Source organism: Peromyscus eremicus, chromosome 15, assembly GCF_949786415.1.
Source record: "Peromyscus eremicus chromosome 15, PerEre_H2_v1, whole genome shotgun sequence".
NCBI lineage: Eukaryota > Metazoa > Chordata > Mammalia > Rodentia > Cricetidae > Peromyscus > Peromyscus eremicus.
Window position 1 is genome coordinate 24,887,313 of NC_081431.1, and position 13,896 is coordinate 24,901,208.

The 13,896-nt window shown below is 40.5% G+C and overlaps 1 protein-coding gene across 3 annotated transcripts in view; it reads left to right on the forward strand.

The window, feature by feature from the left end:
• The window catches only part of Uap1 (UDP-N-acetylglucosamine pyrophosphorylase 1), a 36,657-nt gene extending 23,045 nt beyond the window's left edge, over window positions 1-13,612 (forward strand). The window contains exons 6-11 of one of the 3 annotated variants that reach the window (XM_059280235.1): window positions 4,167-4,360; window positions 4,852-4,992; window positions 5,899-6,087; window positions 7,154-7,204; window positions 11,253-11,319; window positions 13,040-13,612. In XM_059280235.1, the coding sequence (XP_059136218.1) occupies window positions 4,167-4,360; window positions 4,852-4,992; window positions 5,899-6,087; window positions 7,154-7,204; window positions 11,253-11,319; window positions 13,040-13,132 (735 nt within the window). In that variant the 3' untranslated portion in view covers window positions 13,133-13,612. The remainder of the gene's footprint in view (window positions 1-4,166; window positions 4,361-4,851; window positions 4,993-5,898; window positions 6,088-7,153; window positions 7,205-11,252; window positions 11,320-13,039) is intronic. The other 2 variants (XM_059280236.1, XM_059280237.1) reach the window with 2 other exon arrangements.
• The last annotated feature ends 284 nt before the right edge of the window (window positions 13,613-13,896 follow it).

The following is a 13,896-nucleotide window of genomic DNA, read 5'->3' on the forward strand; positions in this document are numbered from 1 at the left end:
GGGCGGGAGGGGGGAGAACAAGGGAATCCGTGGCTGATATGTAGAACTGAATTGTATTGTAAAATAAAATAAAATTAAAAAACAAAACAAAACCATCAAAAAAAAAACCATCAAAAAAAACCCATCAAAGCAAAACAGTGCAATTCTGACTTTGTTCCACTTGGTGTCACTCTTCTTCCTGAAATAGAAACGTAATCTTTACTGCTGTATGCTTCCGTACTGAGACCAGAGTAGACTAGAAGGGGCATCAGAGATGATCTCCTTAGCCCATTTGATCAGACACTTTCTGAGTCCCAGATGAAGAGTCCTTAATGGTGTCTGCAGAAGCAGGACTAGACTTCATGTCTCCCAACTCTTTCTCTCACTTCCATTCGACAGGCCCACGTGAAGAATGGTTCTGTGTTTCCTGGCAGCTCAGAAACTGCAAACTGGTGTGCTGACTTTTGTGAGTGCACTGTTTACAGAGAGATGTGAGTGCCACCTCTCCGTTAGCTGTGGCTGCTGCCTAAGTCCAGCTGTGATCTTCTACAGACTCACCACCTAGTTTTGGGTCTGTCATTTAAGATATAATCATTCAGTAAACAGAAAAGAATTCAGAAGGAACCAAGCTAAGGTTAGGTTGACATATTTAAAAATTTTTTAGAAATGCTAACAAATATTGCTTTCCCCTAGCTTTGTTTTTGAGATGTAAGTTCACCTCTGATTACCAGGTGCTGGGATTGTAGATATATGCCACTTGGCTAGCCTCCTCCTCCTCCTCCTCCTCCTCCTCCTCCTCCTCTTCCTCCTTCTCCTCCTCCTTCTGCTCTTCTTCTTCCTCCTCCTCCTGCTCCTTCTCCTTCTTCCTCTTCCTCCCCCTCCTCCTTTTTTTAAAAATAAGACAATTAAGGTATTAAAATCTATTTTGACACATTCTTTTTGTTACTTTTTTATTATTTAACACAGTTTTTAAGTTTAAATACATTTTGATTATATTCCTCCCCTCCACCAAGTCCTTCCAGATCCTCTCCTCCATACACTCCCAACTTTAAGTTCTTTCTAAAACAAAAACAAAAACCCAGAATCAAGAAAACAAAATAAAATACCACCCAAAAAGAATACAAAGAAACCATGAACCTGTAACCAAATAAAAGCCCCCCCCCATTAAAAAAATCCCTATGAAATCCATTATATGTGGTCAACTATTCCTGAGCATGAGTATCAACTCTGTAGTGGTTGATATACCCAGTGTCACTCTGTTGGAGAAAACTGATTTTTTCTCTTCCAGCAGGTATAAATGACAGGACAGTTCAGTTGTTAACCTTTACCCTAGTGGCTAGGTTTTCATTAATTAATTAATTCATTCATCCATTCACTTATTCATTTTTTACAATTATAACAAAATAAAACAAAAACTGTCACATTGAAGTTGGGTAAGACAAACCAACAGAAGGAAAAGAGCCCAAGAGAAGGCACAAGAATCAGAGACCCACTTGTTTGCACACTCAGGAATCCCCGTAAAAACACTAAACTGGAGGCCATAATATACATGCAGAGGTCCTAGTGCAGACCTGTGCTGGCCCTGTGCATGCTGCTTCAGTCTCTGTGGGTTCCTGTGAGCTTTGAGCATGTTGATCTGGAAGGCTTTGTTTTCCTGCTGTCCTTCATCCCCTCTGGCTCTTACACTCCTTCTGCCTCCTCTTCCACGGCGTTGCCTGAGCTCTGAGGGGAGGCATTTGATGGAGACATCTCATTTATGGCTGAGTGTCCCAAGGTCTCTCACTCTCTGCATAATGTCTGCCTGTGGGTCTCTGTATTTGTTCCCATCTGGTGCAGGAGGAAGCTTCTCTGATGATGCTGAGCAAGACACTGATCTATGAGTATAGCAGAATATCATTAGGAGTTATTTTATCACTACATCTTTTTTCTTTTTTTAGTATTATTTGATGTTACCCCAGGTTCCTGGGCTATCTAATCTCAGAGTCTTGGTCACCCCAGCAGTGTTGATTATGGGTTCCATCTCATGGAGTGGGCCTTCAGTCAAATCAGTTATTGGTTGGTTACTCCCACAAGCTGTGTGCCACCATTGCCCTGGCATATGGTAGTAAATTTATTTGTAGTACTTTGTAACTTCTTTCTTTACCTTGATGCATTAAATACTCTTTTTTTTTTTGTCGAGACAGAGTTTCTCCGTGTAGTTTTGGTGCCTGTCCTGGATCTCGCTCCGTAGACCAGGCTGGCCTTGAACTCACAGAGATCCGCCTGCCTCTGCCTCCCGAGTGCTGGTATTAAAGGCGTGCGCCACCACCGCCCGGCTAAATACTCTTTTATGGAGTGACAAACTTGAAGAATGAAGTAGTTTACAAAAAGCACAAACACAAAAAGTTAGGAACCATTTTTAATGGGTGCCATTTTTGTGAAGTGATTACAGTAATTATGTCTTGGATTCTTGCTTTTTGGAACATTATAAACTATTGATCAGCTAATTTTTATACGATAGAATTTTTCAGTAGAATACAACTTCCAATTTTTGCAATTGACACTTAGTTTTGTAATTTAGAGTTTTATACTAATAATGTGAACAGCGTAAATGAATATGATTATTTTTGTCTTTCATGGCTGGTTGGGTGTGGGGGATAGTGGTGACTGGAAAGTCAACCTCACGTGCATTTAAAAACTGGAAGTCCTCTGCCTGGTAAGACATCGATTGGAGAGTAGAGGGGGTGAGGGTGGTGATAGGTTGATTGACAGGAATTACAAACACGCTTTGATCGCTTTAAATCATGTTGCTGTATGTTTCCTTCCATTTTAATCTACCTCCTTGGTTAAAACTTTCTTCTCAGTCAGTACTGTGTCCCTTTCTGGGTGACAAACAGTTGACTTCACAGGCTCTTACATGTGCAGGACCCCCGCCTGGCCTCTAAATGCTGTGTAAATGAAGTCCTCACTGGTGGCTTTAGTTCTCTGAGGAGACCGGGACTGGCCCTGTGTATTCTAAGAAGCTTACTGGTAATATTTCATGTAGACTTAGGGTATACTTTCCAGATGGGGACAGATTTTTAAACACTCTGCCACACACTGTGTTATAAACAGTGCTGTCAAGTATATATATATTTTTATGTGATTCTTGGATGGGTTATTCATGACTTCATCTGAACACTTCATTATAATTAATTAGGTATCACTTTGTAGTCCAGGCTGGCCTGATGCTTGCAGCAGTCCTTCTGTCTTAGCTTCTCGAGTGCTTCTATTACAGCAGCACAATCCATCACACTCAGTATGAATTTTGACTTTATGTTAGTGCAATGTGGAGTTAGTCCTTAGTTTTCTTCCAGGTATGTGGCTCAGGTCATGTTGAAATTTAGGGTAGTAACATGCCAGGCTCACCTGAGGGATTTTAAGAATTGCATGTTATCTCTGCCCTTGGATTTGATAGATAGACACTCTCCCTCATCTTCTCTGTCAGCCTAGAGCCAGTATTCAATGAGCAAATCACTGGCTTTCAGGACATTTAAAGGCTTAAACTCTTGTACTTCAAATGAAATCCAGCATGAAGTGAATAAGTATGAGTAGTCTTCAGACTGAAGTGGGGGTGGGAGCCAGGTGATCCGCCTGTTTCCACCTTCCTGCTTCCTATCCAGGTTTCTGAGAAATAAGGAAAATGCTTAATTGTTGACTGAAAACGCAAGAAACAGAATTCCAGTGAAGCAATGATCTGGGCAGTTTAAAGTGAGAGAGAATGCCTTCCCTGCATCTTTTGTGTTAGGATTCCCAGATAAATTATTTTCCTAGTATTTAAGTGTGATTAAGGATAAGCTAAATTAGAAATGCAAGGTATTTGGGGAAACTGGCTCTTCATCTATTTATTCCCTGTCCTGGTTTCCCCTGGGCCGGATGTAGGTAGTGGTGGTCCCTGTCCTGGTTTCCCCTGGGCCGGATGTAGGTAGTGATGTTTTTGCTCTGGTTTTGGTTTGTGGTAAGTAGGAAGGACACAATGTCCCTGATTTCTGGTTGGAGAGAAGTCTGTCAAAGAATATAGTTATTTTTTTTTAAAGCTAAAGCCTTCTCTTGGATTGAATTTAAAACAACGTAAACAAAATGTAAAGGTGGCCTTTTCATATGGCATGTATCCAAAAGAACCATTAATTAAATTTCTTCCTTTACCACTGTCTTCTTTGGATGGGCAGGTGGTCGAGAAAACAAACCCCACAGAACCAGTTGGAGTGGTCTGCCGAGTGGACGGAGTGTACCAGGTGGTAGAATACAGTGAGATTTCTCTGGCCACAGCTCAGAAACGAAGTTCAGATGGACGCCTGATGTTCAACGCTGGAAACATCGCCAATCATTTCTTCACTGTGCCATTCCTGAAAGATGTTGTCAAGTATGAACTAAATAGGGACCCTAGTTTTAATTGTTGTTAATTAGAAACTGGACCTTTGGGGAGGTAGGTAGAAACCCCAAGTCCTGCTCCACAGAAGTCATTTTCTTTCTGGTGGATGAGTGTTCTCAGAGAAAAAACTCTTCACGTGTGACAGCTTTTCACGAGCTGTGTCAGGTGCTGGGTTTGGGCGGGAGGCTTTCCCTGGTGCAGGATCTCCCTGCCTCCCAGAGAGCCTCCTGCCTCTGGCGCTAGGACTGGGGCTGTGCACTGCCATGGCCAGCTGGGCTTTTGTTCAATGTAAAAATCAATTGAATGTCCTAGGAGGAATCTACTTATATAAGCTATTTACACATGAGCTGAAACTTACTAAATGTCTTCACTTGGAAAACCTCAGGGTTACTGGTTGATATACTTGTGCCTGAGGATTTTCAGATTTGCTTTTCTGTTTTAAATTGGAAAATGATCATAACTTTCCCCCCTTTCTTTCTTAGTGTCTACGAACCTCAGCTGCAGCACCATGTGGCTCAAAAGAAGATTCCATATGTGGATTCCCAGGGGCACTTAATTAAGCCAGACAAGCCAAATGGAATAAAGATGGAAAAATTTGTCTTTGACATCTTCCAGTTTGCAAAGTATGCTGTGACTAGCACCAGTGAGATCAAGTATATGCCCTGAAATGCTGCTTTTTCACCGTTAGCCGAGAAGCTGTGCTCGGGAATCACTTGAGAGTGTCTGTTTCATCCAGACACCTTGATCACGAGTGCATAATCTAAAGGTCATTGCCCAGCCTAAAGCTCCCACGCCAGGTGTGCTGTGGTCTGAGTTGCCTGAAAGCAGAATATTCAAAATAATCAACGGCCACTATCTAGGTCTGTTGCAAAGTCATTAAAGGTGTTTGTTTTTCACTCAGAGACTAAAGAGATTAATACAGTTGACCAGCTTTGTTTAGCATAACTGACCTATAAGTGTGTGTTCAGGGAACTCTTTAGACTATATAAAGATCACATGTTTGATGATACATCTTTTAGGATTTGGCCAGTATGAAAATGCAGTGAACAGATTAGTTGTAGAAGATCGTTCTTACACAACCATGTGTCTTCCTTTCCCTTTTCACCCTGTTGTTTTCAGACGGGGTTTGTGTAGGCCAGGCTACTAGCCAGGGTGTGCTTGAACTCCTGATCTTTGTGTCTCTACCTCCTGAATGTTGGGCTATGAGTGAATCTTGTCTACTTCCCACATACTTTACTAATGCCCTTTTTATCTGCCCTCCAAATAGATATTAATATGATCTTTGTACATTAATTTTTTTTTGTCTTTCTCATCCTAAAATTAGTGTTGTGGAAAGGTGTTTTCATTTTTCAGTGGAGAAAGAAGTTCCATTTCTCTGTGGATTAGTGATGAGCACTATTTGTGGTTACTTGGAATTGGCTGAAGAAGCCTAGTCACTGAGTCCCAAAGGCTAGGCATGTTGGGAGGGATCAGAGGCTGTGTGGATGGTTGTATTTCCTATGAATGAAGTCTCTGTGGCTCCACTCCAGGAAGTTTGTGGTGTATGAAGTATTACGGGAAGACGAGTTCTCCCCTCTCAAGAATGCAGACAGTCAGAATGGGAAGGACAACCCGACCACTGCGAGGCATGCCTTGATGTCCCTCCATCACTGCTGGGTCCTCAATGCGGGGGGACACTTCATAGATGAGAACGGCTCGCGCCTCCCAGCAATCCCCCGGTAAGTCCCTCGCTGCCTCTGCTTGTATGTATGCACTGCTTTGAACTTCTTCCTCTTCCACCTGACGAATCCCTAGACCGTTTCTTGTTTATTTACTTATTTTTAAAGTGTCACTGTGTGAGTAATTACTGATGTAAGGTGACCACAGCTTTGCCCGTCTCCGTGGGAATGTCAGCCTCACTTCTCTTTCAGAGGAAGCTCTTGAAGAGCTCTCAGATTTTTGTTTGTTTGTTTTGAGCATCCTCATTGTGTCAATGAAATAATTTCTACTAAATACTGGTCAGACGATAATTTTCTATGTCATGTGGCTAACGTTATTAGCAGCACACTGTACCACAGGCAAGGTGCTTAGCCACAGAAGTTGTTCCTACTGCCCTGGCTATTTTTGAGACCCACCAGAACTTTCTCACCTACAGGTTGTCTGCAACATTCTCTTGTAATGACCTAGAGAAGGTGCCATGAAGGGAAGGGAGTGCCCATCACATTCAGTGATACACAAACTTCAGAAATGTTTTGGGTTTCAGAGGATAAGAAAAACGGTACTTGGAGCTATTCCAATTTTAGATAAAGCACTTTTAACCTAAATCCTTGTCTTAGTCACTGTGAGTTTATAAAACTCACTGGCACCTAGAATGTCCCTTTGTAAGTCTTTTGTGTTTTTGTACTTAGGTGAATTATTTTGCCATTTAATTTTTGTTCTTAAGAGGTAAAATTCTTGCTGCATGCACCAAAGTGTTAGAAAGCTCAGACATTGGACCACTGGGCAGTGGAGTGCACTGTCCCATGACAGATTCTATGAAGGAATGGTGCTGGTTGTCTCTGAGTCAAGGCCACTTACAGCAGGCTCTGCCTTGTCAGTAAGCTTACTCTGTGACATGTCACATTATTCTCATGCTCATCTTTGGTTATTGAGTTTGGTTTTTTTAATTTAATTTTTTAACTGTTTATAGTGCCAAATTTATGATTTACCATAAGGGCATGCCATTTGGTTAAGTATATTTTGCAGCTCCACTTCATTGTTATTATTTGTTTCCATTCCCATTAATGCTTATTTATTCCTACATAGCAGTGCTACAAATGGAAAGTCTGAGACCATCACAGCTGATGTCAATCACAAGTAAATATACCAGCCTGCCTGCAGTGCATGGTGATGGGGCTGTGCTTCTCTCCATACTAACTGGCATCGTAGTTTAGTGTTCTGTCTTTTGGGCTTCTGGAGGGAGGATGATTGAAGCTCTGGTGTGGGTGCGCTGCTTTCCTGGTGGCAGGTATCTATCTGGATAACACTAACTCAGAATCGGTGCATGCAGGAAGTGGGGAGCATGCTTTACTAAAGAATCTGAGCATGGGTGTTTGAGCCCATAGTGACATGTTTACAGGTGTTGGGATCCAGGGCAGGTTACAGGCAGTGAGAACAAAGTTGGAGCCTAGTATATCCCTTGTAGGATAAGCTAGATAAAAATAGCATTCTGTGATGAGTTTTACTGAATTCAGTATATATGCTCTCAATATGGAGGTTGACTGCTCTTGACATTCAACAGCTTCTGATATGGAGAAGACATCTTTTATTTTATTTGCACATTTTTTTTTTTTTTTGGCTCTGTTATTGTTTTGAGAAAGGGTCTTGGTTTGTAGCCAAGGCTGGCCTAGAACTCTATTCTCCTGTCTGCCTTCAAGTGCTGGGATTATGGCCACATACCACCATGTGTGGCTAGGGTCCACTGTGTTTTCATCATGGTGAGTTATTTTGATTCTAAAGCATGTATATTTTCTTCTTTGTCAGCAGTCCATTTTATAGCTAGAAATAGTATAATCTCTCTCATCTGGTTACCAAAAAGATTTTTTATTGTTGTTTTTGTATTATTTTTTGCCATTATCTTTATAGCTAAAAGGTCAGCTGATATTTTTGCTGCCCTTTAAAAGATACTGGATTTAGAGGTTGGAGAAAAGACTCAGTGGTTAAGAGCAATGGTTATTCTTGCAGAGAACTTGGATTTCGATTCTCAGCACCCACAAGGCAGTACACAACTATCTGTAACTCCAATTCTAGGAGATCTTACACCTCCTGGGCTCCTTGGGTGCTGAGCACCAAGAATGTACATGGTACACAGACATACATGCAGACAAACTACCTGTACACATAAAATACAAACTAAAAAAATACATTTAAAAGTTACACTGGATTTGGTTTGAATTTTAAGATTTTCAGGTAATTTTGGAACAAGGTCTAGGGCAAAGAATCTGGAGGTGGAAATTGTCTCAGAAATAGAGCCACTCTTGATGACACTTTCTATCCATGTGCCTTTTGTCAGGCTACCCGTTGCCCAGCGGACAAGGCCTGTGAGCATTGTGTCTCTGGGGCCCTGTAGACAAGAAAGGGATCCCATTTTATAGATCTGTCTGTTTTCTTCAGGAGTCGTAGATGACTGTCGCCACTTACACCATGGGAGCTGGGACACAGAGCCTTTTATCATTTTCTGTCGAATCCATTGTTTTTAATATGGAGACAAACTACTTTTATAATTTAGGAAATATGCCTTTGACTCTGAGTTTCCTTATTGAACCATAATGTTACCTTAAAAGTGAAACAGTTTTTTAATGATATAGCTAAAAGCAACATTATTCTATTTTTTGTTAAGATCCAGAAACATTCTTATTTGGATTGTTTTCTTTAGTATTTCTTCTTTTTTTTTTTTATTTTGAGACAGGATTTCTCTGTGTAGCATTGTCTGTCCTGGAACTTGCTTTGTAGACCAGGCTGTCCTCAAAATCACAGAGATCTGCCCGTCTCTGCCTCCGGAGTGCTGGGATTAAAGGGCGTGGGCGCCACCACCGCCCGACTCTTAGTGTTCTTCCCATTACCTTTTTTGTAGAATAATCAACCAAATGACATCATGGACTCATAAGAAATTCCTACTAAAAAATCCTCAGTGTCAAAGGATGCCTACAGAGAGTGAGAAAGATACTTACAAATGAGATGGAGAAGGCCATTGAGATGGCTCAGTGGGTAAAGGCACTTGTCACAGAAGTCGATGTCCTAAATTTGATTCCTGGAACCTACATAAAAGGCTTCTGCAAGTTGTCCTCTGACCACCACATATGCACGGTGGGAAGCCTAACCTTGCACGTGTACACACTTAGAGGCACACACACACACACCCCAATAATAAATAAAAATTAGAAAATGAGTATGAGAAGGAAAATACTTTATGTGGGAGAGAGAAGTACTCTGAAGAGTGGAATCAAGGATGTGGAGTCTTGACAAAAAGTGATGTTTTTACGTTTCATCTTCACTTACCATTGGCTACTAAGGAAGTTGCTTGGTGAGGAAATTAGGACCAGTTTGTTATTGGGCTGTTTCACCTGTAAGCTGAGAGTCTGTTTGGTGATGACCACTTCTGTCTTCCTCCTCCAGGACCTCTAAACTTGGCTATTGAAGTCCGTTTTCCTGGTTTCTTCCCATTTGGATTCAAAGGCTACCACTGCAGGTCTAGAACAGAAATCATATAGTCAGACTAGTTATATATTTGTTTCTTGGGTTCAAACTACATTCTCATCATGATAACTGAATACTTCAGGGGATGAAATGGAACTGGGCTCCATTCATCTTATCAGTGTGATAGGCCTTCATTTCCCTACTTGGTTCAGTATAACTGTGCTTCCCCAGAGGGACAGGGCTAGACCTCTTGTCATAAGAATATGACACACATGTGTGGAGACCTATGTTCTTTTCTTGATACTAGACTGCCATTTACCTTTAGGTTTGTTTGGTCATATATCCAGCAAGCTCACAGGCTGCAGCTGCTTTAGTCTCCTAGGTTCTAAAGTACCGTATACAGGAGAAATAGTCCATTTCTGACAGGCCTGTTGGAATTCAAGGCACATAGCCATAGAAATGAGGAGATGTTATCAGGCAGTGTGTATGTGGCATAGGTACTCCTTAGTCTTGGAGAGCTACATTCTGAACCTACTGTTGGCAAGATTCTTGAGATAACAAATAGCACAGCTCTCCAAGGACTGACTATAAGGAAAACACTATTGACTTATGGCAGATTATCCAGAAATTCAGAATTCCAAATGTCTAGATATCACATTGTGACCTAGAATTGACAGATGATGACTTTGTCCTTGACTTTGCCTTGGCACCTTCATTATTATTATTATTATTATTATTATTATTATTATTATTTTATTTTACTTTATTTTATTTTTCTATTGTCAGCTTGATACAGTACAAATTCTTATCCTAATAGTGAAATGTTTCACTGAGGCTTGCCCAGTGATTGAGTAAAACCAAAACTTATTCTAAGCCACAGTCATCCTAGGGTGCCCCCTGCTATGTAGCCTCCCTGGTTCTGTGGGTTGCAGTCTGATTGTTCTTTGCTTTATATCTATTATCCACTTATGAGTGAGTACATACCGTGTTTGTCCTTCTGGATTTTAAAGTATTAAGGCACTTTCTGCCTTAATACTTTAAAGAACACTTTTGATAGCATAAGTATTTTGAGACATATTAATAAATTAACTGAGCTAATAGATTGTATAAGAAAATCTTGTCCTTGTCATTGAACAAGGAAGGAAATGTTTTCTATCCATGCTGTCCAGTTTGGTTGTCATTGCCTACTTGTGGCTCCTGAGCACTTGAAATGTGATTATTATGACTGATAACTGAAGGTTGAAATTCTAACTAATTTGAGTTTTTTCATTTTAAGTAGCACTGTGGCCACAGTGTGGACAGTGTAGCTCTAGAGTATTTGTCAATCAACGTTAGGATCTGACTTGCAAGTTTGTGCTGTGTGAGAATTAAAATAAATATGAAAGATTCAAGAGACCTAGCGTGGGCCTGGCACACAGTATGTGTCTAATCAATAGTCCCTTTTTTATGAACTGTCTGAAATTGGAAATGAGATTATGTAAGAGGGGGGTATATAAAGAGCTGGAAGAGGTTATAGGTACTTGGCCAAGTAGTTTGTATCTGACCATGAGATGTGTTAACCTTTGGGGAGTTAACAGTGGAGTGGAGACTAGGGTCCAGGGTGGGCTCCATTCTTTAACTAGAATTTTGTTACTTGCAAGCTTCTCAAAGGAAAGCTATGGTCTTTATTCTCATACTAGCAAGTAACATGGGAAGCAGAATCTTAACATGCATATGTATTTTTTCTTAGCTTGAAAGATGCCAACGATGTACCAATCCAGTGTGAAATCTCTCCTCTCGTCTCCTATGCTGGAGAAGTAAGTTTGCTTCACTTTCCCTTCTGTTCTGTTACAAAGTACTGTGTATCTCCAAATAGCTAAATGTTTGCACCAGCAAGAAGTATAAAGAGTATTTGAAAAGGTGGATATGTTGATTAGCTCATGTGGATCATGCCACAGTGTATACCTGTGAATATATATTTTTATTCACCAGTTTAAAGTATAAACTCTACAAAAGCAGGGATTGCTTTAGGTTGCAGTAAAGTTGTTTCAGAGAATGCAATGTTTTCCTGAGGAGCTCCTCCAGGAGTGAGCAGGAGGAGCTGTGTCTGTTCTGAATTCTTGATAACTTCTGCTGTGTCTGTCATCTCTACCAGTGTTTCTCAACCTGTGGGTCATGACCCTTTGGGATTGTATATCAGATACTTACATTACGATTTATAACAGCAGAAAAATTAAATTTATGAAGTAGCAATGAAAATAATTATATGGTCAGGGGGTCACCACAACACGAGGAACGGTATTAAAGGGTTGCAGCATTAAGAAGGTTGAGAACCACTGGTCTATACCATAAATGAACTACTGCCATTAACAGAAGTCTATAATGTAATGCATAGTATGTTTTACCTGCCCATTAACCTCTGTAGGCTTTTAAAAATGAAACAAGTGTTTTATAATCACTTGGCTGCCTTTTTTAATGCAGTGTAAGTTTTCCCCAGATATCTGTCTGCTTTGTTCGTACACTTAGCACTGATACCGTACAGACCCGTGGAGTGAAGTGCCCTGCTGTTCTGCTTACATACATTTTCCTGGAGTTTCTTATTATTTACTTTAGTAGCAGAGGTAGCTATCTTGCTTAGAAAATTAACTGTTTTTACTGATGATTGTGGGAATGAATGATTAGCATCTTACTAAATGTAGAAATCGTGTTATAATCACTTGGCTAGTATGTTCTAGGCTCTGGGTTTCATCCATACTAGTGAAAAAAAAATAAAACAAAACAACACAAACCAAAAAGAAAGAAATTTGAATAACTTTTATTTGGTATTTATCTTATGCTTCCATAAATCAGTTATTAAGTCTAGTCTACAAAATCTGTGAAGTGGACTTTAAATTTTTCTCTCCAACCAACTTTTGGCATTCACACTTTAAATCTTTAGTGCACCCACCAGGCCAGTGTTGTGGGACAAAGACCTGCTTATAGCAAGCTTTCTTTTGGGCCACCAACCGGCTCTCAAATCATAACTCGGAGACTCATTATTAGTTAGGGATACTCGGCCTTATCTTATGCTTGTCCCACTAACTCTACAACTTAATTTAACCTGTTTCTCTTCATCTGTGTTTTGCCTGGGACTTTCTACCTTTCTTTCACTCCGTATGTTCTACTTTGACTGCTTCCTCAGTGCCTGGCTGGCCCCGGGTATCTCCCTCTTCCTCTCTTGTTCTCTTCTCCCTCTTTCTTAGATTCCTCCTCCTACTTATTCTCTCTGCCCACCAACCCCACCTATCCCACTACTGCCTAGCTATTGGCCATTCAGTTTTTTATTAGACCAATCAGATGCCTTAGGCAGGCAAGGTAAAACAGCAACACATCTTTACATTGTTAAACAAATGCAACATAGACAAATGTAACACATCTTTACATAGTTAAAGTAATATTCTGCAACATAAACAAATGTAATGCATATTTACGTAGTTAAAGTAATGTTCTGCAACACCTGCTACTTTTCTGACTGCTTCATTTCAATCCTTCTTTCAGGGGCTAGAAGGCTATGTGGCAGATAAAGAGTTCCATGCACCTTTAATCATCGATGAGAATGGAGTTCATGAGCTGGTGAAGAATGGCATATGAATCCTACAGTGAGCTCTGCCCCATGGGGAACCTTTGTTTTTGATAGACCAACTGTGAACCTGTGGGACCTCCCTCTCCTGGAAAACTGAAGTTTGGACATTCATAGAGTTTCATTTTGCTTGCTGGTGTCTGATAAACAATACAAACTTCCCAGATGTCTGAACTTCAGACAGCATTGTCATGATTCTCAACTCATTGAAGGTCTTATTTATATTTTCTAACTATATAAGTTCTTCCAAGCCAAGACTCACATTGGCCATCCAGGAAGCTCCCTCAGCTTGACTCTGTTTGGGATGTTGAGCATGACTTCATTTGGAGGTGGAGGCGTCTGTTTTTGAAGTTGTACATAGTGATAACAAGTCATTGTACATTTCAAAAGGTTTCTATGGTACTAAAATTTTGTTTTATTTTATCAAGCATTAAAGTTTTTTAAGAAAATAACTGGACAACAAAATAAAATTATCTTCTTGTCTCTGGAGAGTTATTTGTACCTTGAGAAAATTCTATTAGCAAAACAAAAAACCTGGGAGAACTTTCGAGATCATGCATAAAAACAAACAGATGCAGTCACAGCTTTGTGCAACAGGTAGCTGACTCTGGACGTTGTCTTCTGTCACTTTACAGTTTCTCTCTACTGAAGATGTTCCCCCAAGCCCACTGGAAAGAGCACTTGGCCATGTCTGGAGACATTTTTGGTACCTGGCTGGGCAGGTGGGACGGATGATACTACTAATACCATCAAGTAGATCCCTTGCTAAATGTAC